Source organism: Mobula hypostoma, chromosome 6, assembly GCF_963921235.1.
Source record: "Mobula hypostoma chromosome 6, sMobHyp1.1, whole genome shotgun sequence".
Lineage (NCBI taxonomy): Eukaryota > Metazoa > Chordata > Chondrichthyes > Myliobatiformes > Myliobatidae > Mobula > Mobula hypostoma.
In genome coordinates this window covers 48,034,451-48,062,005 of record NC_086102.1, presented here as the reverse complement: position 1 = coordinate 48,062,005, position 27,555 = coordinate 48,034,451, and the positions used below count along the sequence as shown (strand labels likewise).

The 27,555-nt window shown below is 38.8% G+C and overlaps 1 protein-coding gene across 1 annotated transcript; it reads right to left on the bottom strand.

Annotated features, from left to right (window-relative positions):
• Positions 1–8,296: 8,296 nt before the first annotated feature.
• fundc1 (FUN14 domain containing 1) lies at positions 8,297–26,967 on the bottom strand. The gene is made up of 5 exons (XM_063050777.1): positions 26,900–26,967; positions 24,117–24,273; positions 21,630–21,705; positions 16,065–16,193; positions 8,297–13,033 (listed from the first exon to the last, which is right to left on the bottom strand). Exons 1-5 carry the CDS (start codon positions 26,913–26,915, stop codon positions 12,956–12,958), a joined length of 456 nt encoding a protein of 151 aa, XP_062906847.1. The 5' UTR covers positions 26,916–26,967; the 3' UTR covers positions 8,297–12,955.
• Positions 26,968–27,555: the final 588 nt, after the last annotated feature.

Below are 27,555 nucleotides of genomic sequence, written 5' to 3'. Positions count from 1 at the left end.
CAGAAGTAAGGAGGAATTTTTTTATCCAAAGTGTGGTGGATCTGTGGAATGCTCTGCCATAGACGGTGGTGGAGGCCAAGTCCGTGGGTATATTTAAGGCAAAAGTTGATCATTTCCTGATTGGTCAGTGCATCAAAGAATATAGCGAGAAGGTAGGCATATGGTGTTGAGTGGGATCCGGGATCAGCCTTGATGGAATGGCGTTGAGGGCTCAATGGCCTGAATGGTCTAATTCTGCTCCTATGTCTTATGGTCTAATGGTCTTCTAGTTTCTTCCCCCTTCCTTTCCAGTCCTGAAGAAGGGTGTCAGCCTGAAATGTCGACTGAGTATTCATTTCCATTGATGCTGTCTGACCTGCTGAGTTCCTCCAGCATTTTGTGTGTGTTGCTCTGGATTTCCAGCATCTACAGAATCCCTTGTGTTAGATAAATCTGATACCTAAGTTATCCTTAGATATAATTTTCTGGGTATGATGTATACAGTACATGTTTAATAAATACATAAGGTGCTGTGATTGTACTGCTTTCTGCTTCCTTGTGTCAGTTCTATCATAGATGATGCCTGCATAAGTTAAAAAGTAAAATACTTTACCAGAGCATTTGTAATATATTACTATGTGCACACTATAAAAGCTATAATGGTGCTATTGTGGGTGATGCAGATGTAGCTGATCGATTCTTAAGAACTAACAAGAAGAAAAATTCAATGTGACTCATTCCCTTGCCTGACAGAATTCTATTAAATATGTAGAAGTTTAACATTATATTTTATATTTTGAACTGGTGAGTAGAAATGCTAGATTAAAAACAAAAGAGCTGGTAGTACAGGTTCGGATGGTGGTTGGGGGAGGGGTGGCGAAGTAGAAGAAAGGAATTGTTGAGTTCTTGTTTTCAAGATACTTTGCAGATGCATTGAAGTTTTCTGGGCACCATGATATTATATAATAAAGATTTCCCTTATTTTGAGTGGACATCTGTGTGTTCCTTGTTATAGTGATATTTGTTTTGTCTGTTGCTCCTGTGAACGATGCACTGAAAATACAGGATTAGCATAATTGGCCATCTTCTAGCATTCTTGCTGTACACAGTCCTTTTTGGAAAAATGCCACCTATGTTGAAAAATGATCCTTTCCTCAGAGGGACCTCCTTTAATAAAACTTAACCAAATAAGAAATTCTAAGAGTTCCACTAATTGTTCATTGTCTCAAGAAAATCTGTTACCTCCTAACCCAGCATTGAAGTGTATAATGGCATTTTAAAAAGTGCTGCATTCCTTGTTCTAATCCCCTACAAGTGAAACAATGCGTTCTGTGTTTAGAAGAAAATATAAGTTTTGATGAAGTGTCTCAGCCTGAAACATTGATTGTGTATTCTCCATAGATGTTGCCTGACTTGATGAGTTGCTCCAGCACTTTGTGTGTTTCCTTAGGGAAAAAAAAATCATTGCAACATAAATTAGCTGCAGAACATTCGATCATTCTAGCATGAAAACTGGTAATTTTACGAATGACAATGGAATGTGGCTTAAACCATCGGGAATTTCCCAGCTCATAAACTCAACTTGTGCTTCTCCATAACAGTCTCTTAAGTGTACATTATCAACCTGAGTGAACTCGTCTATTACATCCCTTAATTCATCCTTTCCTTTGCCAACAAGATCAGGAGCTCAGATAATTATACAAGTGGGAGTAGTCTATTCAGACCTTCAAGTCTGCACCACCAGTCAACAAGATGATCCATTTCAAATATTACAACAAGATAATGATCTACTTCAAATATCATTTTCCTGCCTCATCTTTATATCCTTTGATTCCTTTGCTAGTTCTTGATGTCTGCTTCGAATGTAACCAATAACAGCCCTAACCGACTTTGAGGAAAGAGAATTTGTGAGATTCGCCATCCTATGTGAAGAAATATACAAAAAAAAAACAGGATTTATTCAGCCGATCAAGCAATATCTGTGGAGAAAGAAATAGATTTAACACTTCAGGTTGAAGACCGTTGTCAGAATTGGGATAAATTCAGTATTAGGAAAAGCAGGGAAAGAACGAAAAATATTTTGTTCTGGGTCAGTGCACTGGAGACTGAATGATAGGAGCCAGTTCTTTTGTTTTTATATCTTTCTATACTTGCCCAACATCTGAAGCCCAGTCTCAAGCAGGCTTGAGATCATTGGGTAACTAGGCACTTAGGCCAATAAAAAGAAGTAGGTTTAAGCGGAGCGGGCAAAAGTTAAAGGAAGGTTGAGGGGTTGATTGACAGGAGATACAGGGAGGTAGTTACAACTAAGATGCAGGACCCAGGTAATTGGGTGACCATCTGGAGAGGGAAAGAGGATAGGCAGCCAGTGCAGGACACACCTGTGCCCATTCCCCTCAATAACTGGTGTAACCCTCTAGTTCTGTCACCGTGTGAATCTCTGGCCCCACCAAACGTCTGTGTGTTCCCCTGTCACAAATCAGTACCACGAAATAACAGACAGTACCCCATGTGCAATTAAATGATTTAACTTTATAATTCTTAAAGGGTTAGTAAAGTAAAACAAAAAGAAAAGGGCCCATTTTAATGAAACAGTCTAATGTGCACAAGTTGGAGCTCACGGCTTCCCTTCCGCTAGTCCTCCATCGATTTCCTGGGCTTCGTCGACTCCCAGCCCCACTCCAAGGCCAATCCTTTCTGGTGTCTACGACCTCTGAATTCTGGAATCTTCTCTCTCCATCTTCCGCCAAACAAAAGACCCAGATCACCTCGGTCTCAGGCACACAACAAGAAAAAAACACTCCCTTCATGGGATGGCACACATTTCAAAGCCCCCATTACCCCTAGCCATAACCCAAACACTGCTGCTACAGAGAAACCATTACATTAGCAGTGAAACCTTTCCCAGGATGTTACACTAGTATATCACTTTGGATATTGTTGCGAAGGGGTGGGGTGGGGAACCTAGCAGAGGAAGGCCACAACAGTCAGGTCTCTGGCACTGAGTCTAGCCCTGTAGCTCAGAAGGGAAGGGGGGAAGAGGGAAAGCAGTAGTGATAGTGGATTCAACAGATAGGGCATAGGCAAAAGGTTTTGTGCATGTTATGGAGACTCCTGAATAGTATGTTGCCTCCCAGGTGCCAGAGTCAGGGATGCCTCAGGTCAGATCCACAGCACTTTTAAAGGGGGGGGGGTTGATGAGCAGACTGAAGTTGTGGTATGTATTGGTACCAATATAGCTCGGAAAAGGAATAAGGTTCTGAAGATTGAATAGAGGGAGCAAGGAATGAAGCTGAAAAACAGGACCTCAAGGGTAGTAATCTCTGGATTGCTACCTGTGCCACTCGCCAGTGAGAATAAGAGTAGGATGATTTGGTGTTGAATGTGCAGTTAAAGAATTGGCGTAGGGGACAGTTTCAGATTTATGGTCTTTGGGATCTCTTCTAGGGGAGGTATGACCTTTACAAAAGGGACAGGTTACACCTGAATTCAGAGGGGACCAATATCCTTGTGGACGGGTTTGCAAGAGCTGTTGGGGAAGGTTTATGCCCTCCTAGGTCAGAGGATGGAGCAGTTGCTGCAAAGGTAAATCAGGCTGTAGAGAGACTGTGAGGAAGGAGAGTCAGTCAGTTGGATGGGTAGAAATGTGTCTATTTTAATGCCCTAAGTATTAGGAACAAGGTTGATGAACTTAGAGCATTGGCCAGTTTGGTCAGTGCATGGAGCTACAATGAAGATGGGAGGAGCTAAAGGGCGACTTCTTCGAGTTCATTTGCGAAAGAGTTTAAGTTATTCTCTTTAGTGTCTCTTCTTTCCTTTTCAGGGTGGCTGGTGTCCTTTCAGAGTCCATGATCTACAGCTGCACTCAAACTGCAGTTCTTTACAGTGTTGGGTTCTCACTCTCAGAGCTCCCCGAGAGGCCCAGTGTTTTCGATCTCTCCAGGAGCAGCCAGCAAGACAATCACCTTCGGGGTGCGGCCTTGTGTGGCCCTATGGATGACCCGATTCCTCGCCGGTGTCACCAGCTGAAGCATCGTGGGAGATCAGAACATTGAGACAGTGGGTGCGGCTGTCAGAGGCCTCTGCATTCAGGCGATCACTCTCTCTCTTTCTCTCTTGGTGAGAGAGAGTTTGCTGCTGATTCTCCAGTTGGAGAAACTCAAAATAAAGTGATGCTGCAGACTGTAACATCGAAACAGCAGGCTGTTGGCCTTCCCTCTCGCTGTGGCAGGAGTGATATCGCTCTCTCCCTCATTAGTGACAGAGAGCCTGTGGGATGAACAGTGGTTTTTGATGGACTCTAGATCATGGTCTCTTTGGAAATTTTGTTATTGCTTGGTTGTGGTGGGGGAGCTGACGTTTTCTGCTGGATCAAGTGAGGGAGGGCTGATGCTTTGCTGCTGCTTGTGTGTGGGTGGAGAAGGGAAAACTTTGGGGCTCTAATGTTTTCTGTCAATCATTTCTTGGCTTTTTATTCTGTTTTGTGGATGTTTGCGAAGAGTAAGAATTTCAGGTTGTATATGGTATACATTCTCGGATATTAAATGGAATCACTTAACCATTGAACCTTCAGATAGACTTGGCTGTCACAAGGGCAGGAATGGCTGCTGGATGTTCCGGGGTTTAAGTGTTTCAAAAGGGACAGGGAGGGAGACATTAATAATCAGTGATAGGATTACTGCTGCAGAAAAGAAGTATGTCCTGGAGGGATCATCTGCTGAGTCAATGTGGGTGGAAGTAAGAAACGGAAAGGGAACAGTCACTATATTGAGAGTATTCTATAAACTCTGCAATAGCAACAGAGACACTGAGGTGCTGACCAGGAGGTGGATTTTGGAAGGATGAAAAAAACAACAGGGCTGTTTTCACGAATGACTTCAACTTTACTAATATTGATTGGAACCTCCACAGTGCAAAAAGTGCAGAATTTGTCAGATGTGTCCAGGAAGGATTCCTGACAAAGTACGTAGACTGGCCGACTAGAGGAGAGATCATACTGAATCTGGTACTAGGCAATGAACCTGGTCGGGTGAAAGATCTCTTGGTGAGTGAGCATTTTGAAGACAGTGACCACAACTTCCTGACCTTTATCACAGCTTTGGACAGAGATAGGAGCTGATGGTATGGGAAATTATTTAATTGGGGGAGGGTGAATTTTGATGCCATTAAGCTGGAACTTGGGAGCATAAAATGGGAACAGATGTAATCATGAAAATGCACAACAGAAATGTAGAAGTTGTTTAGAGAGCATATGCACAGGGCCCTGGATGGGTTTGTTCCATCGAGGCAGCAAAAAGATGGTAGGGTGAAGAAAACATGGTTGACAAGAGATATGAACATCTAATCAAAAGGAAGAAAGAAGCTTACTTAAGTCTTCAGAAATAAGGATCAGACAAATCTCTTGAGAGTAACAATGTAGCCAGGAAGGAGTTTAAGAATGAGCTTAAGAGAGCTACAAGAAGACATGAGAAGGCCTTAGTGAGTAGGAATAAGGAAAACCCCAAGGCATTCTACCAGTACATGAAGAACATGTTTCAGACATGATAGAGGCAGAGGAATGAAGGGTGGAGGGGGGGTGGCATTGCTAGTCAGGGGAAATGTTACAGCAGTGCTCAGGCAGGACAGATTAGAGGGCTTGTCTACCGAGGCCATATGGGTGGAGCTGAGAAACAGGAAAGGTATGACCACATTAATGGGGTTGTATGATAGACCACCCAATAGACAGCGAGAATTCGAGGAGCAAATCTGCAGAGAGATAGCAGACAACTGCAGGAAACAAAGTTGTGATAGTAGGGGATTTTAATTTTCCACATATTGATTGGGACTCCCATACTGTTAAAGGTCTAGACGGGTAAAATGTTTGTAAAATGTGTTCAGGAAAGTTTTCTAAACCAATATATAGAAGTACCAACTAGAGAGGATGCACTATTAGATCTCATATTAGGAAATGAGTTAGGGCAGGTGACAGAAGTGTGTGTAGGGGAACACTTTGGTTCCAGTGATCATAACACCATTAGTTTCAACTTGATCATGGATAAAGATAGATCTGGTCCTTGGGTTGAGTTTCTAAACTGGAAAAAGGCCAAATTTGAAGAAATGAGAAAAGATCTAAAAAGCATGGATTGGTACAGGTTGTTCTCTGGCAAGGGTGTGATTGGTAAGTGGGAGGTCTTCAAAGGAGAAATTTTGAGAGTGCAGAATTTGTATGTTCCTGTCATGATTAAAGGCAAAGTGAATAAGGAACCTTGGTTCTCAAGGAATATTGGAACTCTGATAAAGAAGAAGAGAGAGATGTATGACATGTATAGGAAACAGTGAGCAAATAAGATGCTTGAGGGGTATAAAAAGTGCAAAAAAAAACTTAAGAAAGAAATCAGGAGGGCTAAAAGAAGACATGAGGTTGCTTTGGCAGTCAAGGTGAAGGAGAATCCAAAGAGCTTCTACAGGTATACTAAGAGCAAAAGGATAGTAAGGGATAAAATTGGCCCTCTTGAAGATCAGAGTGGTCAGCTATGTATGGAAGCAAAAGAATGGGGGAGATCTTAAATGGGTTTTTTACGTCTGTATTTACTAAGGAAACTGGCATGGAGTCTATGGAAATAAGGCAAACAAGTAGTGAGGTCATGGAACCTATACAGATTGAAGAGGAGGAGGTGCTTGCTGTCTTGAGGCAAATCAGAGTAGATAAATCCCCAGGACCTGACAGGGTATTCCCTCAGACCTTGAAAGAGACTAGTGTTGAAAGTGCAGGGACCCTGGCAGATGTATTTAAAATGTCGGTATCTACAGGTGAGGTGCCGGAGGATTGGAGGATAGCTCATGTTGTTCTGTTGTCTAAAAAAGGCTCTAAAAGTAATCTGGGAAATTACAGGCCGTTAAGTTTGACGTCGGTAGTAGGTAAATTATTGGAAAGAGTACTAAGAGATAGGATCTACAAGTATTTGGATAGACAGAGACTTATTAGGGGGAGTCGACATGGCTTTGTGCACGGTAGGTCATGTTTAACCAATCTATTAGAGTCCTTCAAGGATGTTACCAGGAAAGTGGATGAAGGGAAGGCAGTGGATGTTGTCTACATGGACTTCAGTAAGGCCTTTTAAAAGGTCCCACATGGGAGGTTAGTTAGGAAGATTCAGTCGCTAGGTATATATGGAGAGGTAGTAAATTGGATTAGACATTGGCTCAATGGAAGAAGCCAGAGAGTGGTAGTGAAGGATTAGCCTTCTCTGAGTGGAGGCCTGTGACTAGTAGTGTGCCACAGGGATCAGTGCTGGGTCCATTGTTATTTGTCATCTATATCAATGATCTGGATAATAATGTGGTAAATTGGATCAGCAAATTTGCTGATGATACAAAGATTGTAGGTGTAGTGGACAGTGAGGAAGGTTATCAAAGCTTGCAGAGGGATTTGGACCAGCTGGAAAAATGGGCTGAAAAATGGCAGATGGAGTTTAATACAGAATTGTGTGAGGTATTGCACTTCGAAAGGACAAACCAAGGTAGCCTATACAAAGTAAATGGTAGGGCAGTGAGGAGTGCAGTAGAAGAGAGGAATCTGGGAATACAGATACAAAATTCCCTAAAAGTGGCATCACAGGTAGATAGGGTTGTAAATAGAGCTTTTGGTACATTGGTCTTTATAAATCAAAGTATTGAGTATAAGAGCTGTAATGTTATGGTGAGGTTGTATAAGGCATTGGTGAGGCCGAATTTGGAGTATTGTGTGCAGTTTTGGTCACCAAATTACAGGAAGGATACTAATAAGGTTGAAAGAGTGCAGAAAATGTTTACAAGGATGTTGCCGGGACTTGAGAAACTGAGTTACAGAGAAAGGTTGAATAGGTTAGGACTTTATTCCCTGGAGCATAGAAGAATGAGGGGAGATTTGATAGAGGTATATAAAATTATGATGGGTATAGATAGTGAATGCAAGCAGGCTTTTTCCACTGAGGCTAGGGGAGAAATAAACCAGAGGACATGGGTTAATGGTGAAGGGGGAAAAATTTAAAGGGAACATGGGGGGGCTGCTTCTTCACACAGAGAGTGGTGGGAGTGTGAAATGAGCTGCCAGATGAAGTGGTAAATGCGGGCTCGCTTTTAACATTTAAAAAAAACTTGGACAGGTACATGGATGAGAGGTGTATGGAGGGATATGGTCCAGCTGCAGGTCAGTGGGACTAGGCAGAAAAATGGTTCGGCACAGCCAAGAAGGGCCAAAAGGCCTGTTTCTGTGCTGTAATATTCTACAATTCTAACAGGAGGATGACCAGAGTGAGCATAGGACAATCAGAGATAAAATAAGAAAATATCCCCAGTATTGGAGGAGGCAAGGATTCAAGATTCAAGATTGTTTAATGTCATTTCCTGTATACAAGTGTAAAGGAGACAAAATAATTGTTACTCTGGCTCTGATGCAGTGCAAAAAAAAGGTAAAGAACATAATAATAATAATAAAAAACACAATAAATATAAATATTTAAGATAGCTTATAAACGTAGATTGATAGTGTATCAATAAAGTGACACTAGGCTGTACATAAGGTGATTGACAGGAAATAATAAAGTAGGTCCTTAATAAATGTTTTGCTTCGGTAATCACCAGTAAGAGGAACCTTGACTAATGTGAGGTCAGTGTAGAATAGGCTGATATGCTGGAAGATGTTGGTGTTAAGAAAGTGGATGCGCTGGAACTTTGAAAAACATTATGATAGGTAAGTCCCCAGTTCTGGACAAGATATAACCCAGTTTACTACAGAGGGCGAGATAAGAGATTGCTGCGTCTTTGATGGGAATCTTTATGTCCTCACCGACCACAGTAGTGCCAGAGGATTGTAGGGTGGCAGATGTTATTCCTTTGTTCAAGAAAGGTAACAGGATAACCCTGTAAATTATAGACCAGCGAGCCCTACGCAGTAGTGTGCAAATTATTGGAGAGAATTCTTAGAGACAGGATTTACAAGTATCTGGAGAAGCACAGTCTGATTAGGGACAGTCAGCATGGCTTTGTGAGGGACAGGTCATTTGTAAGACAATTTTTTTTAAGCAAGTAAGAAAACATATCGATGAAGTCAGAACAGTAGATGTGGTATATATGGATTTTAATAAGGCATTTGACAACACATTCCCCGTGGTAGGCTCATTCAGAACATCAGGAGGCATGGGATCAGAAACTTGGCGGTATCGATTCAGAATTGACTTGCACACAGAAGTGTGGTAGCAGATGGAGCATATTCTGTCTGGAGGTCAGTGACCAGTGGTGTTCCACAGAGGTCTGTTCTGGAACCCTTGCTCTTTGTGATTTTTATAAATGACTTTGATGAGGAAGTGGGAAGGTGCATTAGTAAGTTTTCAGATGACACAAGAGTTGGTGATGTTGTGGATAGCATAGGAGGGTGCTGTAGGTTACAACAGGACATTGATAAGATGTCAAACTGGGCTGAGAAGTGGCAAATGTTCAATCCAGAAAAGTGTGAAGTGGAAGGTTGAAATTGAAGGCAGAATATAGGGTTAATGATAGGATTCTTATTGTGTGGAGGAACAGAAACATCTTGGGGTTTACATCGATAGATCTCTCAAAATTGCTGCACAAGTCGATAGGGAGGTTAAGAAGGTGTATGGTGTGTCGGCCTTCATTAGTCAAGGGACTGGGTTCAAGAGCATGAGGTAATGTCGCAGTTCTATAAAGCACTGGTTAGACCACATATGGAGTATTAAGTTCTCATCCTCTCGTTATAGGAAGGATGTGGAAGCTTTAGAAACGGTGCAGAGGAGATGTAGCAGGATGCCGCCTGGACTGGAGAGCATGCCTTATGAGGACAGGCTGGGTGAACTGGGGCTTTACACTTTGGAGTGAAGGAGGATACTTGACAAAGATGATTACAGGCATAGACTTAGTAGCAGCCTGAGACATTTTCCTAGGGCGGAGATGGCTAACACAGGGGGAGGACAACTCAAGGTGTTCGGGAGGGAAGTATGGCAGAGACATCAGAGCTAAGAGTTTTACACAGAGAGTAGTGGGTGTGTGGAATGCACTGCCAGGGGTGGTGGTAGAGGCAGATACATTAAGGGACATTTAAGAAGCTCTGAGATAGGCAAAGGATGAAAATGGAAGGTGGTGGGAAGGAAAGGTTAGATTGATCTTGGAATTTATAAAAGGCTTGGCACAATATTTTGGGCCAAAGGGTCTGTAATGTGCTGTACCATTTTATGTTCTATTTAATGCAAATTAACAAACATATTTATCAACTCTCTTTGAAATATGAAACAAAAATCAATAAAGTTGGAGAAGACTCTTACAGATTGGATTTACTCTCATTTGGAATAAGCTTGTTAAAGGATACAGAACAAGACAGATCAGTTGGAAATATGGAAAGAGAAATGGCAGGTAGTGTTAAATTTCCTTAAGTTTTCAATACACTTTAGAAGTCAAATGCAAGTCTCTCTGAATCCCATGTGCCTTATCTTCTGTATTAGCCTTTCATTAGAGACCATGCTGAATACTTTACTGAAGTCCATGTAGACAACATCCATTGCCCTACCCTCATCAATTATGCCCAGCACATTCTCATAAAACTCAGTCCTATGTAAGGCATGATTTCCCTGCACAAAACCATGCCGATAATCCCTTAGCCCATTCTTTTCCAAATGTAAGTAAATCCAATCTGTACGAGTCTTCTCCAATAAGTACAGTACTCTAAAGGCAAGTTGATGCAGTACAACACTAGATACAGACCTCCAGTTAGTGAGGCAACCATCTACTACCACGCTGTAGCTTCCCACTAAGCCATTGTTGAATCCAATTTACTATTTTATCCTAAGCGCCAAGCAAATGAACCTTTTGGACCAGGCTCCCATGTGAGACTTTGTCAAAGGCCTTGCTAAGGTCCATGTAGTCTTTCCATCATTAATATTCCTAGTAACCTCCTGAAAAAATCTCTTGAGATTGGATAGACATAACTCACCACAAACAAGTCAAGAAAATCTGCAGATTCTGGAAATCCAAGCAACACACACAAAATGCTGGAGGAACTCAGCAGGCCAGGCAGCATCTACAGAAAGGAGTAATCAGTCGACGTTTTGGGCCAAGACCCCTTATCAGGACTGATGAGGGTTCTCGGCCAGAAACGTCTGATAACTTTTCCACAGATGCTGGCTGGCCTGATGAGCTCCTCCAGCATTTTGTGCATGCCACCACACACAAAGCCATTTTTGACTCTCCCTAATCAGGACTGTCTATCCAAGTAGTGGATTGTGGTTAACCAAATTTGGGACAACTCTTAAAAACAAAAACTAATTGAGAAAATAGCCGGGATTCCCTTCATTTATTTGGGACACTAAGCTGCTTAGTTGGGACAGGAGACTGTTGTTGAGCAGTTTCTAACTAGGTTCAATTGCACACTTAGAGCAAACAGTTTTAAAATACTGTTAGTTGTATGTGTTTGTGTTCAAAAAACAGTGATCTTTGTCACCAATAGTTGGCGAGAAGGAAGCAATATGACAATTCAGAACTGATTTGCTCACTGTGGTTTCAAGCATTCATGCTTGGAGATGCCAGAAATGGCCAGGAGTGAAAATGAAATGATTTTACTACTGCAAGAAGTTAGGAACTACAAAGAATTTGAAGGTATCGGCAATGAAAACTAAGATTTAAAAGATACAATCATTGAAAGTAATGGATGCAGGCAGTACATTATCTACACTAGGTGTCTGCACTGATTTTGTTCATTTGCAGTTAATCAAAAGAACAAGACAGCGTACACTGGATGAATTCCTCCGTCAATAACTATTAGGAGGAATACACAATTTAGTAGTACTGTAGTAGCATGGTTGGTGTTCTGATTTGTTCTGTATTCCATTTAAATACATAATTTGTTACTCAGTTAAACGGTAGTTTGTATTTTTTTTAACCTTTTTAACTATTTCCAAGAAACTTCGGCTAATTAGGCCATAATTTACTGGTACCGATATGTCCCAATTAAAGAGATTCTACTGTACTTATATATCGTTTCCTTCAGAATACCTTCCAATAATTTACCCACTACTAAAGTCAGGCTCACTGGCCTATAATTTCCTGGTTTATTTTTTGAGCCCTTCTTGAACAACAGAACAATATTAGTTATCCTCCAATCCTCTGGAACCTCACTGCCAAGAAGCCTGCAATTTCTGCACTAGCCTCCCACAAGGTCTAAAGGGACATCTTGTCAGGCCCTGAAGATGTGTTGCAAACTTTCCAAGCAAATAATTTTAAAAGCCAGGGAGATCAGCAGAACTCAAGATTTTTTGAAATAGCACTGTTTGTAGCAAGCTAGATTGAGAATTAAAATTTAAGTTCTCTGGCCAATCAAAACTAATTGCAAAAGTTTCAGTAGCAAGAGACCTTAACTGTGTTTTTCCGGAACCATTTTAAAACATAGAGCTGGTTAGATAGGATGACTATAAACATAAACAATATTTGCAAAATTATCCTTGTTTGACAGAGCTTAAATTCAATATCAAAATCAAAAGCAGTATTTAATAAGAAAATTGACTTGCATTTTGAAAAGATATGACAGAGCCTCAGACTAAATTACGGATAGACATAATAAGCTCTTTATATATAAATTAGATTTCTTTTTTAAAGTTTTAAATACTGTGTAAAAAGTCTAAACAACAGAAAATACAGTATATATGGCTTGTAAAGATGTTTACAGCATGAACTGACAAGAAAATAATATACAAATAAAAAACTCAAAAATGAATTTAAAGCTTTTCTTACTATACAAATTATACCAGATTAGTTCAACTAACTAAAATCAAAAGTGCAGGATGATTATTTTTGTCCTTTTAATATTTCATTGTGCGGCTTGAACTTTCCAGTGTTCCTTGGGAAGCTGCAATACTGACGTGCTAGCATTGTTGGTTTGGTGCAGTATACTTTCAGGACCAAACTGTAGTTTTGTCTTCATAGTTGTTACTGTGTCTGCATAGTTGGAAATTCTTTAAGAGGCCAGACCCAATAAAAAGCCCCCAACAAAACCACTTGTGAGCACGATATTCTTCTTTACAAATTCAGCTGACTGTGGGAGGTAAACAATACACATTCAAGAACTTTAATTCAAAGAGAGATTTTCTTTTAAATAATATTGTAATATTAATACTATTTTATCACATTTAAGAACATGATAATGTTGCATCACTCAGAAAAAGGTCATTAAAACTCGATGTATGCTAGATTATGCTTTATTAGGTATCCAGTGCTTTGTATGTAAAGAGATATTATGATCAAAGACTGCACTCTTAAAACCATGTTCAATTTGCTGTTCCAAATTAAAATCTATATATGCAAGGTTTTTAAAGAATCTTTTGCACTTATTACTAAAATTATAAACGTTATTCTCTTTCAACACAAACAATTATGCAATCTAAAAAGATAATTTTCTCTAACAACACACATAAAAGTTGCTGGTGAACGCAGCAGGCCAGGCAGCAACTTTTGTGTGTTGCTTGAAATTCCAGCATCTGCAGATTTCCTCGTGTTTGAGATCATTTTATCTGTTCATGCATTTAAATATCACAGAATATCAATATTTTTGGATAGTCCAATGAGAAATCCTAAAAAACTTCAAAGATGTAATTTTAAATTTATCAGTTTTCAAATGCTCTCCTCTTTAACATACTCTACATTCCTCAAATATGATCTCTTGCATATGCCGAATTTCCTTAACATCACTATTGTTAAATCAGGTAGGTGATCCATTATCAAATAGCTTGGTTGCACTGTCTCTAACTCAATACATTAAAGAAGCAAGCATCCAGGTAGCTACACCTGGTTTCAGGGAGGAGGGTGGTAGGAGAGAGATGATAGCACAGCATCCTTTTTTTTTGCAGTTTCTACACCAAGAAGTATGAAAATACAGACACGTTAAAGTCAAGCACCTTGCTACTTTGGACCCATATTGACTTTCTTAGGATGGTGGAAGATGGAACACTCACAGTAGACTATGGAATAGTTCCTTCTAATTCTTTGACTTGGAGAGAACATTGTTGGAAAAACATTATAAGATACTTCAAGACCCCATATCAGGAAAAATATAAAGATACAAATGTGATGTGTTGGAGAAGGTGCGGCTCCAAGGAGGCAAATCATTTTCATATTTTCTGGGATTGCCCTAAATTAAGTCTATTTTGGGAAGGTATTCATAGAACATTAGTTAAGGTACTTAGGTCCCAGATACCTCTGAACTTTGAGACGCTCTATTTGGGGCATGTATTGTTCCTTGAACAGAAGGAAGATATAAAGTTGCTGCAGGCCCTCTTAGCGGCAAGTAAGAAATCAATCACTAGAAAATGGCTAAATCCCATACCACCTACATTAGAAGATTGGTACAAAATTATCTTGGAAATATTTAAAATGGAAAAGTTGACTTACTCCCTGAGAACTCAAAAAGAAACATTTTATCAAGTCTGGAATAAATGGATTGAATATATAACCCCAATGCGAGCAGACTTTAGATGACTCTCCTAATGATTTATATTGCTCTTCTCATCAACACAGTAATATTGCTAACGTAAGCACCCCTAGTCTAAATGTTTGTTTGTTTTTTTTTGGAAAATAGAGAATTAACACAAGTAAAGGGAAAGATTTGGGAAAGGGATAAAAAAAAAAGAAAAAATTAAATAAGTACATAGGGATTGGATAATTATGTCTGCGGGCAGGAACAAGCACGAACAAATTGGGATATAAACACCTACAATGGTTGGTATATAGGGTTGTACGCAACATTTTGGACCAGTGGAAATGGTCCAGAAGGGTTGTATGGAAACTATTATTACCATTTTTCTTAACAACTAATTTCATTACTTAGCCTAATAGGTTAGATTTACCACAGTACATAATTATCTATTTAAATGTTTATTTTCCTTTTATATCATCTCAATGTGTACTTAAGAATGTATAAATAATTGTAGTTTTATACATATAAAAAAATGGAAAAGGTTATATGTGTGAAAAAAGTACATGATAATTGTGAATTCCTTATCCAAATAAAAATAAAATTAAAAAAAAAAGAATAGTTCCTTCATCAGTTTCCATAGGCTTAGGAAGGTATGATAGTTAATGTTGGTTTAGATTGATAGAAGTACATATTGCGTACCAATTACAACATGTTTATTTTGATACACCAGTTGCTTATTTTCCATGAACAGAAATTCTAATGCCATTCAATTTGTATCCATTTACCTTAACACAAACCACTTCAATCATCAATAACTTCTTAAGTAATAACATGGCCAATGCTGTAATAAGTGACTCCTAAAGAGTAAATACTTATGGTTTCTCATTTCATCTTATTGTAGGATTTTTTTTCTATAACCAAAAATTTAAAGCCATGTCCTTTAATCTCATCCTTTTGATTTCTAACAACATTATTACATTATCCAGTTTTCAAAGTGAGAAGAATTTTCTTTGTCCAGTTGATATGACCTGCATGCCAGATGGGAAAGAGCCCAAAACAAGAGGCTCTGCCTTGGATTTTTAGCAGTAGTAGAATTACATGTCACCATGATCTGCAAATTCATGATCCCTTCTGCCTAAGTTCTCTAATAGTTATTTATCAAGTTAGACAAATCTCTGAATGAGATCCGATCAAGGTGTTTCATGTCAAACATTAAAAGGGTCAGGCTAAAGAATAAAAAAGTCCCTCTATCAAGAAAAGGGAATACCATCCTGTCACATCAGTTAAGTATGACAGTGGACAACAAATCAACATTGATATTGCTTCCTCAGCCAAAGGGAGGTCAACTAGGCTCTAATGAAAAGTCCTTTGGTTTGAGGGAGAAAAAAAATGAAGGGAGAAAGGGCAAATGTGCATTCAAACTGGATTTACAATCCGTGGGCAAGAAATTTGTGATCCTTACTGTACAAACTATGAGCGACGAAACTTTCTGGAACAAAGCCTACTGACCAAAAAAATAGTAGATTAATATGTATTCTTTAAACCATTGCTGCCCCTTCTTTGTAAATTGGCTGATCACATTAGTGACACTGATAGTGAGATCAATAAATTCAGCTAGAGTACTAAGAGTTCAGAAAATATTCATTTCTCTCACCTCTTCAATAAAGGTGTTGATTTCAGGAGCAGCTTTATTTGCTTTTTTTCTCAATTGTCGTTTGGCTTTATTTACATCTTTCTCAACTCTCTTCCAATCTACTTTAATGTAGCCACTGTGATTTGCAACCTTAAAAAATAAATGAAGTTTCATGACAGTTCTTTGAATATTTTAAATATGTTCCATAGATCTTACACCAGACTTACAAATTCAAACACCTATTTCCAACAGTGTCACACTATTGTGGATAATCAGGCTGTCTGTAGAAAATGAAGTATGTTTTACACAGTTTCAATTGATAATTTGTACTAAGCAATATTGATTTAACAGGAAACTCAAGATTTATTAGTGCCTATTATATCATTTTTTTTCATAGAAGTTTCTCTGGAAATTTAACGGTTCTAAATAAATATGAAAAATGTACCTATGGCTATGTCAAAAGGTCTTGTGGCTTTTATGTACTGTAATGATGTAGTTTGATTATTGTTCCACCAAGCAATCAACTGATCAGAAAACATCTCACTTCATCTATCAAAAGTTCTGCTCCTACTACTGGATTTTCAACATAGTGTGCTGTTCAAATCAATACCCTCAATCCAAAATTTCCAGTATCAGTTATATTTCTAATAACTAAATTACAGATTAGAGTCATAAAATTATTTTGGCACAGGAGTCCATTCAGCTTAAGGAACTCAGGCTGGCACCTTGAATAGCATTCCACTAAGTCATATTCCACTGCTCCTTCCTGTTGCCCTTCAAGTTATTTTCCTTTGCTTCTCAAATTCCCTCCGATTCTGTTTCAACACTTTGTGACTTTTAGATCAGTACTTAATCTTTATAAACAAAAACCTTACAAACCCCCTACATCATACATAATTTGATCCCTGAACCATTCACCACTAAGAACAGCTACTACTTTTCTAAACCTGTCATAATCTTGCACATCTCTATCAAGTCTTCCCTTGACGTTCTAGCGCAACAGCCCTCCACCCCCAGCAAATTGTCTAACCATTTTCAAAGATTTATGCACACAATTCTTAATGTACATAATTTATATATAAATCATATATGCAAATATTTATACACATAAATGGCTCTGATCCTGCATTACTTTCAGAAGTGAGCCATTTAGTCTTTATACCCAAATACAACATTTTGCACTCCTTTTGTATTAAATTTCATGCAGTATTTCTCTATCCATTATGCAAGCATGTAGCTTTTTGCAGTTTGTCACTGCTTACCACATCTGTTTGGCATCTTCTGCAAACTTTGAAATAACGATGGCACTGATTCCTGTGGCATACCACCATCTTTCAGTATAGAAAATTATTTAGCACAACTGTTTTCTGTGCTTAAGACATTTTTTAATCTATGTGGCTGCTGGCTACTTCATTCCATTGACTTCCATTTTGTTAATCTGCCTTTGTTTTGAACGTTGTCAAACATTCTGAAAATCCATACTAAAGGCATCGACTGCATTCCCTTCATTAAACTTTTGTTATCTCAACAATAAATTCAGTCAAGGTTATTACATCACAATTTATCTCAGATTCATTTATTTATCACATCTACTCTGAAACATACAGTGAAATGCATCGTTTCTGTTAACATCCAACACAACCCAAAGATGTGCTGCGGGCAGTCTGCAAGTGTCATTACACATTCTGGCGCCAACATAGCATGCTCATAATGTTCAACAGAACAACACAAGCAACAACAACAGCAACAAAACCAGTTCTTATCCTCCCTCCCTCCTTCCCACCTACCCATTCACACATACAGACAGGCCTCCAGACAAGATAGGGTACCTCCAGGCCCTCAAACTGCAGTCCCTAGCCTGGACCCACAGACATCGAGCCTCTGAATTCCAGACACACCAACCCAGTGGCTTTGACCATTGGGCCTCAATATCCGGACTCGCCGAATTCAGTTTTTGACCGTCTGTATTGACTCCAGAACTCACCCATCATGGGACTTGGAACTCTGGGCCTCGAACTTCAGACTCACATAAACCTCCAACCCCGGGACCTGCTAAACTGCCAGAGGTATTCCTGGCTGGTCTTATAGACATGCTGCCCCAGGAGCTTCAAATCTCAGGCCTTAGCATTTGGACTCTCCAACTTCAATCTTCGACATTCGGGATTGAGACCAGGACTTGCCAATTACAGATTTTGAACACCAGGCCTTAAACTCCAGATTCACACAGATCCCTGACTGACAGTTCATGATTGGCATGGCCTGGGGTCAATGCCAGGAATTGAGGCCCAAGGGTCAATTGGAAGGCTAGAAGTTGAGGCCCCAGTCTGTAAGACCGGAGTCTCAAGTCTGCAAATCCCTGCGAGTCCGCTGGAGAAGCCAAAGGCCCTGTGTCTGCGAGTCCAAATCCAGTGGAGACTGGAGACCAAAGACAGCCTGTCATGGTGGTTTCTGAGCATGGGTGAGTGGACATAGGGAAGGAGGAACTGGACTTGTTTTGCTGCTGTTGTTTTGTCACTGGTGTTTTGGTTTGTTGTGTTCTGTGTTGTTCTGCCGAGCATTGTGGGCATGCTATGTTAGCACCAAAAAGTGTGGCAACTCTTGTGGGCTGCCCCAGCACATCCTTGGGTGTGTTGGTTGTTAACACAAATGACACATTTGTATGCTTCAATGTACATGTGATAAATAAATCTGAATCTTGAATCTTGGTCAGTGTACTGAAAATCTTCACCATCATGAAGATCAATATAAGGATTAAAGGCATGTTCTTACTCTTTGTACACAGATGTCATATTTACCATTAGGAAATTATGGGAAGCTTTTATGCATTCTTAATCCCAAATTCCCCAAGAAACATTGGATACCAGCCATCCAGACAGGAAAATGATTAACTTTATGGCCAATCTTTCACGTAGCCCCTTATCAATTTTAACTTCTTCTACAACTTTTACTCTAACTTCAATCAAGACTTTGATAATACAGTGGATTCTGGTTAACTGGGGCATTGGGTAATCAGGGCAGCCACTGATTTGGGACAACTCTTAAGAGAACCAAAACAAATTGAAAAAAATAGCTGGAACTCCCTTCATTTATTTGAGACAATATACTGCTTTATTGGGGCAGGAAACTGTTGCCAAACATTTTCTAACTACACCATGCTTAGAACAAACAGTTTTTAAATTGTGTCAGCTGTTTGTGTATATGTTTAAAAGCAGTGATTTTTGTCACATAGTTGGTAAGAAGCAAGCAGTAAGACAATTCAGAATTGTTTTGCTCACCGCAGTTTCAAGCATTCAAGCTTGGAGATGCCTGAAATAGCCGGCAGTGGAAATGAAATGATTTCACTACTTCAGCAAGCTAGGAACCAGGAAGAATTTGAAGGTAATGACAATCATCATGAATGCTACCTTTGGCTCTCACTGCACAGACAACTCTCATCTATGGCTCCAAGTAGCCGTTTGCATGCAAAGTGGCCACATGCCAATACACTGCTTCGGCAGGCAGGCTAAACCAGATGAGAGAAGCTGGTGAGTCTCATACCCTGGTGAGATCAGGACATGCCTGTCATAGCATGTGAAGTTAGCTCTGGTGGACTGGGCAGATGAGATTTACAGTGAGATCCAACAGCCCGGAAGGCAGTTCTGCAAAGCTGCATGGACAGCAAAGGGCAAGATGAAGCACAGAAATTATGGTATCCACTGCAACCAGGGAAGACCCCAGATGTAATGGCTATTCGTTCCACGGGACCTGGACCTCCGAGGTCAAGAGAGTGGAACTGCCCCAGTGCAATGGCTTTTCCACTTTAAAAACTCTCCTGCACAGGTTTCCTGTCATCGCCAGGTACAACAGACAACGACCAGTAGTATTGGTAGTGTTCTAATTTGTTCTGTATTTCACTTAAATACATAATTTGTTACCAAGTTAAACAGTAGTTTGTCTTTTTTATACTTTTTTAAACTACCTCCATGCAACTTTTGCTAATTTGGGCAGCCACTTAATTGGGCCAAAATGTACTGATCCCAATTTGCCTCAATTAACTGGAATCCATTGCATAATATTTCCTGGAAAGGACAAGTATCCATTCAGTTTCATTTTGAATTTCAGATATAAAATTTATATCTTTTCAAATGGAAATTTAAAATAGCCACTGATTTCAAACAATGGGCTTGGTCTTGGGCTCGGTAGCACTGGACAGACAAACTAATTAGCATTTACTTTGTACAAAAATCAAAACATTAATGGTGGAATTTTGGCATCAGCTCATCATCTTTCTTAGTCTAATAGGTAAGAGAGCATACAGCATTTTTTTTGGTACTATATATCACACTTCAATCCTGTACACTTCCATACTACTTTGTTGCAATCAGGAGAATGGTTAACTTCAAAGTTTGAATCACCACATGTATTAAAAGTATAACAGGATAATGATTCTTTGCTGCAATGATCTCTGCAAAAGCAAACTAGCATAAGATCTTTAACTTTAGTCTACCAGTGAGGGTAATTCTTACTTAATCTCACTGAAGCTGCATAGAGTTGTAGACTCAGCCAGTACTATCATGGGCATAATGTTGCCCACCATTGAGGACATCTTAAAAGAGCAGTCCCTCAAGAAGACAGCATCCATTATTAGGTACCCTCACCATCTGGGACATACCTTCTTCTCATTACTAACATCAGGGAGGAGGTACAGAAGCCTGAAAACACACACTCAATGTTCATGACATACACTCAGTGGCTACTGGGTATATGCTCGTGGTCATTCGCTGTTGTAGCCCATCCACTTCAAGGTTGAATGTATTATGCATTCAGGGATGCTCTTCTGCACACCACTGTTGTAACCTGTGGTTAGTTGTGTTACTGTCACCTTCCTGTCAGCTTGAACTGGCCTGGCCATTTTTCTCTGACTCCTCTCACTAACAAGGCGCAGAACTGCTACCCATTAGATGTGTTTTGTTTTGTTTTGATTTTTGCACTATCCTCTTTAAACTCTAGAGACTGTCGTGCATGAAAATGCTAGGAGATCAGCAGTTCCTGAGACACTCAAACCACCCCATCTGACACCAACAATTATGTTATGGTCAAATTCACTTAGATCATATTTCTTCCCCATTCTGATGTTTGGTCTGAACAACAAAAGAACCTCTTGACAACATCTGCATGCTTTTATGCATTGAGTTACTGCTGATTTCATATTAACATTAACAAGCTGGTGCACAGACATACCTAATAAAGTGACCACTGCATGTACATCAGCGGTAATAAACCTGATTCTGATTCCAATTCTGGTATTGGTTGACACTTTCCAGATACCACTTTCCTTTTACTTAGGACATAAAATGAACCTGTGGAGCAAGTCGTTGAATGAAAATAGCTAACTGTATCTACCACTGTTGCTCTGGTTTAGACTTAAATCTGAAACAAAATCTGGAGTGTTTATTTCTCTTTTAAGCTACTCTGGTTTGGCTGTGTGCAGATCCCTTTTTTACTGACTTTAAAGCAGTCCCATAGTCCCACTTAATTAATAATAAGGCTATCAAACCTCTCCACAAATACTTATAAAAATAAGATGAATATATATACTGTATTTACCTGCATCAAAAGGAATCCACCTCCAATTGCTGTAGCTGCTAGCTTGCCAATCTTCTGAAATACAAAGCCTGCACACCTAAATGTTAAGTAAAGCAGGATGTAAATTTAACTTTAGCCTCACATTAAACAAAAAATATTATTTGATTCAGTAGAAAGGGAAGGTCAGTAACTGCACATCAATTCTGTTTCTCTATCCATAAATGCAGTTGACCTGCTGAGTATTGTCTGAGTTTTCTATTTTTATTTCCAATGTTCAGCATCTGCCATATTTTGTTTTCAGACATGATGAAGTAACAGTACACACTAAACTTTCAAAGTTTAATTTCTTCCTATACTAAATTTTCCTGGACCTTCTTTTTTCAATTTACAAATGAGTAATCAATTCAGATTATTTGTTAATAGCCTAAACCTCAGCTCTGCGAAATGTTAATTTTATTCTAATTTTCTTTTTCCAAGAGGAAACATGATAGCCATCAGACCAAATTTTTAGCCAAAATTAGAATTACACGCTGGTATTCAGAACTTTGCGTTGCCACTTTTCTGTTTAAAACATCAATTATAAATATTAGAGTAAATCTGTATCACTTAAAGTTTTACTTCAAATTACTAGAAATATGCAAGTATAAATAAAGAACTAGTCCATCTCCCTTTTGGAACTTCAAAGCTATCAGGATAAGTGATTAAATGAATGCCTCTTAACTGTTCGGAAACTGCGCAGGTTTTCTGCTTTTATCAAGTATTTAGTGGTCTTACTTTTCAGATCCGAGATATCTCTGTACAAATGTTGTTTTGGATATATTTCTGATGCTGTGTTCAGGGAGTTCCATCTCATACATCAAACATGAAAGAGAAGTATATTACTAATGCAAATGTAATACTCTACATGAATTCCCTTGCATTAACAGCTTTCAGTTTCATTTTCATTTTATTGAGACACATTCTAAGCATAGTATTGGGTTTAAAAGTTGATAATTTATGTGACGTCAAACAAAAAGCAGGAAAAACAGTGTGTCAGGCAGCACTGCAGAGGAAAATGGACAGTTGGGGATTTAGATTGACATCCTTCATCTGGATTGAAAGATAGGGGAAAGTCAAGGAGGAAGTGTGTAACAAGAAATGTCAAATAAAAGGTGGATCCAGGTGAAGCAGATAGGCAGATGGAAGACACAGCAAGAGAGGTTGGGAGGTAACAAAAGGCTACAGATAATGGAATCTGATAGAACAGGAAGGCACAGCATGTAAACAAATAAGAGAGGTGAGGTGGGCAAACGTGAAGAGTAGGGAGAGAGGGAAGCCAGTGTTAGAAATGTGAGTGATGGCCACACAGGGTGAATGAAGGTGAGGAAAGAAACAAGGAGATGGGGGGCTAGAGTGGATGTGAGAGGAATTGGGTAGATCAGAAAGAGAAAAAAAAGGGACAGAGAGGGAGCAGTTTACCTAAATATGGACAATTCAATGTTCATACTGTTGGGTTGTAGACTAACCCCTGGTGGGGGGAGGGAAAAAAAGAGTCGTTCCTTTAGTTTGCATTTGGCTTCACTCTGACAATGGAGGGGGCCGAGTACACACAGAGTGGTGTGGGGCTGGGGAGCAAAATTAAACTAGCTAGCAGCCAGCAACTCCAAAAAATTACGGCTTACAACAGACAACATCTATTCCTGCAGAAAAGAGTGCAGACCACTCTTGGAACAGTATTCCATTAAGAACCAGTAAGTTCTACAGAGGAACTTTGTTCTTAGTAAGTAACTACTCTGGTTAACAGTTTTATAAATGACAGAAACATGTTCTTTATACAAAGGAACATAACTAAAACCTATTGTAATTGAAATGAAAAAGAAAAAATTGCAAAAGTCAACTGAGAATTGAAGAAATCCCTTATGGCAACATGATCAGATATTCCCAACCCAATCTCATATCCCACATGAATGCTCTGTGCAATCTCATTTGTGTGAACTTCAGCACATTTCTATATCCTCTTAATTAGTTACAAGCTACAAATCCAGATTACCAAACTATTTCAATATAGGACCATTACAATTAGCAGAATAAGGATTGTCATTCAATCACGTAACACCAAACTGAATTGTGCAAAATGAAACTAAGCACGTGATTTACTGAGCTGTATGTGATAATTTTATTTAAATAGAAATCTTTTATATAGCACTTGCATCTAAAACATATGAAAATCAAAACAAAGCTGCATCTGAAACAAAAATATAAAACGCTGGAAAAACTTACAGTCACCTAGCATCTGTAGAAAGGGAAACAGTTAATTTTTCAGGTATCAGACTTTGAGCAGATACTATGTTGTTTTAAAATCATCATGGCTTCTGGATATACATATAAAGCAATTCCCAAGAGCATTTTCACTCAAGTACTTTATGTACTCATTTTGCTTCCACATATACACACATGAAGGGAAAGAGGAAGAGATTTGTAACAATAGATTGTTAAGTTTGACAATATGCAATACAGTTACACACTCACCAGCCAGTTACACCACCCATCATTAACTGAGTAGCTACAGAATATTTCTCTGCAACTGGACCAGAATTACGTCCGAAAACACGGCCCCACCATGCGTGTTGTCCTGAATACTCCCTCAGATCTACAACCTCATAGGATTCATCATCACTATTTTGGCCTAATGAGAGAACATAAAATTATTTATTTTTCTGCCACGCAGCTGAGAAGCTCTTATAAAAAGCAGCTAGTATGAGAAAGATAAAGGTTTGCTCAAAGTCATGAGCAATTGATGACTTGGTTCCAATGCTGGAGCTGCATTCACATGAAACAAGAAAAAACATTATTCTGGATAATGTCAGAAAAGTATGAGTAGATCAGTGACCCTGCTCGTTTCCACATAACTATTAGGTTAAAAAAAATCTCCTAAATCAGGTTCTGGTCTTCCAGTGTTATTCTATTCACTTTGGACCCTTATTTTCATTATTTTAGCAGGTCAATAAATTTAATAAATTTAAAGTGAATGAACAAGCTAAGGAACAAACGTATCCACCCAGATAGTGCCAGGAATCCAACACTCAATGAGTAAAAAGGGTGCTGAATGCAGAAATCTTCACCACATTGTAACATTTTCTGGCGAATGCTTGAAATATTATCGTCTTTAAGGTTTAGACCAAGTACTAAAAACGGGATTAAGCTGGATAGATTGCCTCCTGTTAGCGTGGTCATAAAAAGTCATAACTGCAAATCTGTCTCAATTGAGCTAAGACAGTGAAAAGAATACAGTTGTTTCAGTATCCATTATTAAAAAGGGGGAAGTAAACTGCTTCTAATAATGTGAAGGACCATTGGTTGGTGTGTTCCTGGAAGTTGCAGACTGGTTCATGCTGTCAGAATTGTGACCATTCTGACAGCATGCCAGCAGATGTTTTGAAATATATTACTAAGAGAAAAATAGTAAGTAGAGGACTGAGCTCAACTGCAAAATTTTGTTACTCAAAAAGCCCTGCTGAGAGTCACCAAGGGTCTACATATGAATAACAGCTGTTGGAGATCAGCACACAGTAAATGTGTTAATATACCACAAAACCAATTAGAATACTTGCAGCAAAACTTAAAAAGAACATTCAAAAATGTTACAAAAATGATAAAGTCTGCAGATGCTGGAAATCCAAAGCAACACACAAAATGCTGGAGAAACTCAGCAGGTCAAGCAACATCTACGGAAGAGAGTAAACAGTCGGTGTTTTGAGCCAGTATGCTTCATCAGGATATATTTAGTTGAGAAAAATGTTAGTTTACGCCCCAAAAGTAATGTATATTACTTGTATATTTCATTGTTCTCAAGAATAAAACATTTCCTCCAGTATGGAAATCACTGTGATGTCTTAGTTTACAAAATGCGAGTATACAAAGAGAAATATAAAGTAATAAATGGTATTTTTCAACAACACAAAATGAGATATTCTACAAGAACTGCAATCAGTTTTTAAATAAATCCAAAGGTTTCAATTATACTGCAAATTGAAAAGATCAAGGTAGTTTTCCAAATGTTTGGAGCAAATTGTTATTTCCAATTTCACCTTAGTAGAATGGTAATGTTTGTCAAGTCTGAAGATCATGTATTTAGTTTTGACTGGGTGAGTGTGCTGTACAATTAAAAGCACTAATTTTCCAAATTAGTAATGAAACTAATTTTTAGACTCAGGTGAACATTTTGTATTCTTCTAAAAACTTACGTAGTTTCAAATAATATTTCCTTCTATTATTTTTTGTCTGTGCTTGAACTGGATAGTTAAAAAGCATAACATTTTCTGCATTTTCGAGACAACTGAACAACATACAATCCTTCTGATTCTAAAAGCGTAAATTCAACTTTTATTTGATTATTCCTTGTGTGAAATGTTTTGTGATATTTTACTGCATGCTGTTCCTATCATATGTAAAACAACAATCACAAATTTGGCTTAGAATGTGACCCATAGATGTCTTAAATATACATTCCTTCATGTTAAGGTGTTTTTCAAACTTGCCATGTTTTAGTTGACCATATTTTAGTTGGTGAATATGTCTTCTGTTCAACATAAATAAACTTGTAAAACGTTTTAAGATTTGAGAAATCAAGATGAACAACTGTAACACAATACAGAGAGAAATGATGTTCTGGGTTCAAAAGCTTTAAGATGGCAGCAGCAAGAAAATGATTAAGAAGTTCCATAGTTTTGAGGTCTTGAGAAAATATCAGTTTAGGGAATTTCATTTCAGGTGACTTCATTTCGTTATGAAAAAATGTAAATAAAATATGATGGAAACACAAACTGGCCACATAACCTAAAGTATTAATTAAGAAAATATCATACAGTCGATAACCTTTTTGTGCAATAACCTCCAGATTTTGAATCAGTCATTAGTTTTTTGCACTGGACTGTTCTAAAAACAGTATACATTAATAAATGATGTATATTTTATCTACTATTCCTGCGTTGTTTTCTGATTTACGTCAGAAGCAATATGACACAGTTTTGATATTAAATACACCATTGCAACTGTATTTTTTTTCCATCGTTAACAATTTTACGGCTAAAAGGTCTGTAATGTCCTTGATCAAGCTCGTGGGAAATCTGGTCACAACAGTGGCATATCTGTAATAATAATGCATACGTACTTAATTGGCAAAGATCAAACTAAAAATAAGCTTGGTCTTTCAACCATACAATCCTATAGTATGCTGTCGTAATGCCACAACTTTTCTGTATGCGATGTTCCCGATAAATATAAACAAATAAACCGCCGCCATTCCTACCTACCTCCCCGCTCCGCCATACTGTCGCCACTCTCAACGCCTGTCAATTGATTGCGCTCCTAACCCGGAAACACACACTGCATGGGGTCAAAATGCCCGCCAGCCTGGGCGTCACAGTGAGGGCGTGTTGTCCACACCGCGGAGCCATCAGCCGTAATCTCGGAATTGCCACAAAAGCGTTCATAATTGAACACCATATTTTCGATGGATCTAGCTCTCTTGTTATTGTTATATGTGGAAACCCAAATTATCGCGTCTCATGATCGTGTAGAAGTGTGCCTCTTGCCCTGGAGGCAGTCTTTTATGTTACGTTCAGTCATTTAACATTTCAAGATTGTTTAATGTAATATTCTGTACACACGTGTAAGGAGAACAAAATAATACAGCACAAAACGCAGTAAATACAAATACATGAAATAGCTTACGTACATAGACTGATTGTGTGCCTATAAAGTGAAGCTAAGCTGTCAATAAGGTGACTGACAGGAAATAATACAGTAGTGGTAGAGTTAGTGGGTGGAGGTGTTGATCAGTCTTACTACTCGGAAAAAGTAACTGGTTTGGGGTCTGTATTTGCAACTTAAACTGGGTTTGTACCTTCGCCAGCATTTAAAATGGTCATACATTGTGTCTTGTCTATGTACTGCATGGAAATTCATG

What these genes read in the sequence shown, in the direction of transcription:
- fundc1 (XM_063050777.1), bottom strand. An exon ending in GTGGATTCCTTTTGATGCAG is followed by an intron (nt 16,194 to 21,629) that starts GTAAATACAGTA and finishes TTATTTTTTAAG; the next exon opens with GTTGCAAATCACAGTGGCTA. An exon ending in TCAACACCTTTATTGAAGAG is followed by an intron (nt 13,034 to 16,064) that starts GTGAGAGAAATG and finishes TACCTCCCACAG; the next exon opens with TCAGCTGAATTTGTAAAGAA.